The 3,109-nt window shown below is 59.0% G+C and overlaps 1 protein-coding gene across 1 annotated transcript in view; it reads right to left on the bottom strand.

Annotated features, from left to right (window-relative positions):
- Window positions 1-1,074, bottom strand: part of TMEM37 (transmembrane protein 37) — a 4,703-nt gene extending 3,629 nt beyond the window's left edge. Inside the window, exon 1 of the mRNA XM_024759183.1 lies at window positions 1,009-1,074. Within this exon, the coding sequence (XP_024614951.1) occupies window positions 1,009-1,029 (21 nt within the window). The 5' untranslated portion in view covers window positions 1,030-1,074. The remainder of the gene's footprint in view (window positions 1-1,008) is intronic.
- Between the last annotated feature and the right edge of the window lie 2,035 nt (window positions 1,075-3,109).

The following is a 3,109-nucleotide window of genomic DNA, read 5'->3' as shown; positions in this document are numbered from 1 at the left end:
AAAGGTCAAGTCTGTTTACCTGGCTGCTCTCCTGCCCTCCCCACCCCCGTTAATCCTGCCGCAGTTTCTTCACCTCTTAATCTAGCACTCGCTTCCCCAAATCGCTCCTAAATCCGCTCCCACCCTCCTCACTGCCGGTCCCGGAGGCGGCTCGGCCGGGACCCCAGATTATGCCCAGAACGAGAGGAACTCGCTGCATCCGGCTCTAGGGTTGCGGTGTCCCGGCCACAAGGGGCTTGGGGCGCGGCCTGTGGGTGGAGTTTCTCCTGTTCGGGCCCAGAAGTCTGGTTCGACTGGATTCTATCGCTGAGCCGGCCGCCACGGGCGGGTTACTGCACCTGAGCCTCGGTCACCGCATCTACAAAGTGGGCGCAGCGGGATCAGCCCCGGAATCTGCGCTGCGGGGCGCCGAGCACTTGCAGGCAGAGGCTGCGGGCCGCTCTCACCGTCCCGACCGTCCAGTCGGGAGGTAAGGAGGCGGGACGCGTCCGCTAGGGAAGCTCGGCGCAGGGCAGCGGAGAGCCGCACGCCCGGGGGGTGGGGGTGCGGATGGACCCCTCGCATCATTCTAAGGAGAAACCCCATCTCTGCGAGGCGGGCCCCTCCCCTCTCTACAGCCTGTCCTGAGGTTTCCGCGTGCCCCAGCGAGTCCACCCCCTTGCCCGCCCCCCAAAATCAGTTTTGGGAGGGGAGATGGTCTTGCTGCCCCCGCCCAGGAAAGTTCTGGCTTCCCCAGAGATTCTTCCTCGTGTGACAAGGCGAGGCTCATTTTTACGAGTGGATTCCGTCCATCCTCCGCTCCAGACGCGCCCCCTTTGAACAGGAGGAACCCCTCTGGTGCACCTAAGGGATGAACACTGCGGACCCCAAAGAGAAGCCCAACACTCCTCCCTAGCCGTTTGGGAGCCTCGGTGCCGCAGGACCTCGAGGAGACCGCGCCCTGGGCGGCTTCCCCCCCCGGACCCCGGCCGGGCCCCTCCACACCCCCCGCACCGGGCTCTCGCCCACCTGCACGCCGAGGGCTGTCATCCCGCGCCTCGGCTCGGCCGCGCGCTCCCGCCTGGTTCTCTCGGGTGGCTCTGCAGCTCCACCACCGTGGGCCGTTGTGATCCTGGGCTCTTGTTTCCGTCTCTGAGCCACGGGCGATAAATGAGATGATGCCCGTGAAAGGTCGGGGGTCTTGCGAGGCTTTGGTAAATGTGAACGGAGGGGACTTGCCGGGGCCGTCTTTCCTGCGTCCTTTTTCTCTCCCCCAAAGGGGGGCGTACAGCTCTGCTCGCCTCCGCAGGGACCATCCAGAAAGCAAATAGGACAAGACAAAAGTCATTGTTCTTTCTGGACTTTTGATGGGGCTTGAGTTCTCAAGGGGGCAGCGCACAACGTCTCCACCCCAAGAAGGGTAAATTCCAGCTGAGACCCTCCCAGCCCTTCTCAGCTGTTGATAAACAGGGAGGGGGTTGCCGCTGAAGGTGAAGCAGGGTCTCTTTTCTCCGTCTCGAAGCAGGGTGAGGGAAGTTACTTGGCCCACTCAGGCAGGCAGCTCCCTGGTGACTTTGCCCGGGGACGTTATCAGCTGGCACATAAGGCTCCCGCCGCCCCACCCCAAGCACGTTGGACTGGCCAGAAATGTGGTCCTGAGGCAGTTCTAGAATTCTGGAAATGTTGCTCTCCTTAAGGAACATTCAGCATGTTGCCGAACACTCGGCATACACAGAGTAGCTCCGATGGGTTACGGCCCTTGCAGTTTCTTAGGACGCCCAGGGGGTCCTGGGGGTACTCACTGTTCCTGCCGGGAATAGGGTGCCCACGCGAAACTCCTAGGTGTCCTGAAAGGCGTACTGCCGTTAAGATATGGCAGAGCAGCTGCTACGGCCTCATGGACGCTGCTGCGCACCTCGGCTTCCACACGTCCATTCAGGGCCTTACCTTGAGGCAAGTGATCACACTGAGTGCCGTGTTAGTGACACAGCATGGTTGGATGTTGAGTTTCTCCTCGACCAGAGTGACTTCAAGTACGAGGTCCTAGAAGAATGGAAAGCAGAATATTATGTGATGGCAGCTCTGACTACGGCCGTGACAAAGACTTCCATGGCAGGTCGGACTGGCCAGAATTAAGGTCCTGGGGCTGTTCGAGGGCTCTGGAAATGTACCTCTCCTTAACGAACATGCAGTGAAGTGTGTCGCCCATCACTCGGCCAACACAGAGGGCCTCCGAAGGACAGACCTATTGGCCTCGATGTTGCTCAGCAGGCCCACCGGGGCCTGGAGGTATTCAGTGATCCTGGAAGGAAATGGTGCACACCCGAGGGGGATTAGGACTTCCTGAAAAGGGTACTTCCACTAAACTAGAGCAGAACTGGGACTAAGACCTCATGGAAACAGCTGCATGCCTCCCTTTCTGTACGGATACTCAGGGCCTGTCCTCGATGCAACTACTCACGTTCAGTTTCCCTCGACCTCTACAGCATGGCAGGCTGAGCTCCAACCCGGCCATGGAAGCACCTGGTTAATACAGAGAGAGCTCAGTTTCCTCCCTGAGCCAGGCCTACAGTGGCTGGAGGACTGTCAACAGCAGTGAATTTCAGGTAGCTTCAGGACAGCATGCATGGAGCTTTCAGAATGGGAATGCAAGGATAGTTCCATCAGGTCCCCATTTCCAAGGGCACGTGCAGCATACATCCCTTTGGTTTCTAAGAAGTGAAAAGAGACACATGTTCCCACTGGTTACTTCCCTGAATCACCTCCTCGAAGCAGGGTGTTCTGCATCTAGCAAACTGTCTCAACCAAGGTATGCCCTAGCTAGGTCTCGGGCCTGTGGCTCCTCAAAAGCATGCAGCGTTACACGAAAAACTGGGCTTTAGTGGCAGTCGGGATGCAAGCCGACTTTCTCCTGGAGGCAGGGCGACTTCAGGCAGGAGGTCCTAGGTGGAACTGGAAACCGAAGGCTCCTCTCAGTTTAGCTCAGACTAGGGCAATGAGTCAGACTTACCCGGCATGTTGGAGGTGCTAGAAGGCTGTTCGTGAACCACTGGGAGCGCTGGGGATTTCAAGCTGTCCCGTGAAGGAGGGCAGTGTGTTTCCCCGTGCTCGGCACACACAGAGTAGCTCG

Source organism: Neophocaena asiaeorientalis, unplaced genomic scaffold (assembly GCF_003031525.2).
Source record: "Neophocaena asiaeorientalis asiaeorientalis breed wild unplaced genomic scaffold, Neophocaena_asiaeorientalis_V1.1 scaffold593, whole genome shotgun sequence".
In the NCBI taxonomy this organism is placed as follows: domain Eukaryota; kingdom Metazoa; phylum Chordata; class Mammalia; order Artiodactyla; family Phocoenidae; genus Neophocaena; species Neophocaena asiaeorientalis.
This window is presented reverse-complemented; position numbering and strand designations above follow the sequence as displayed.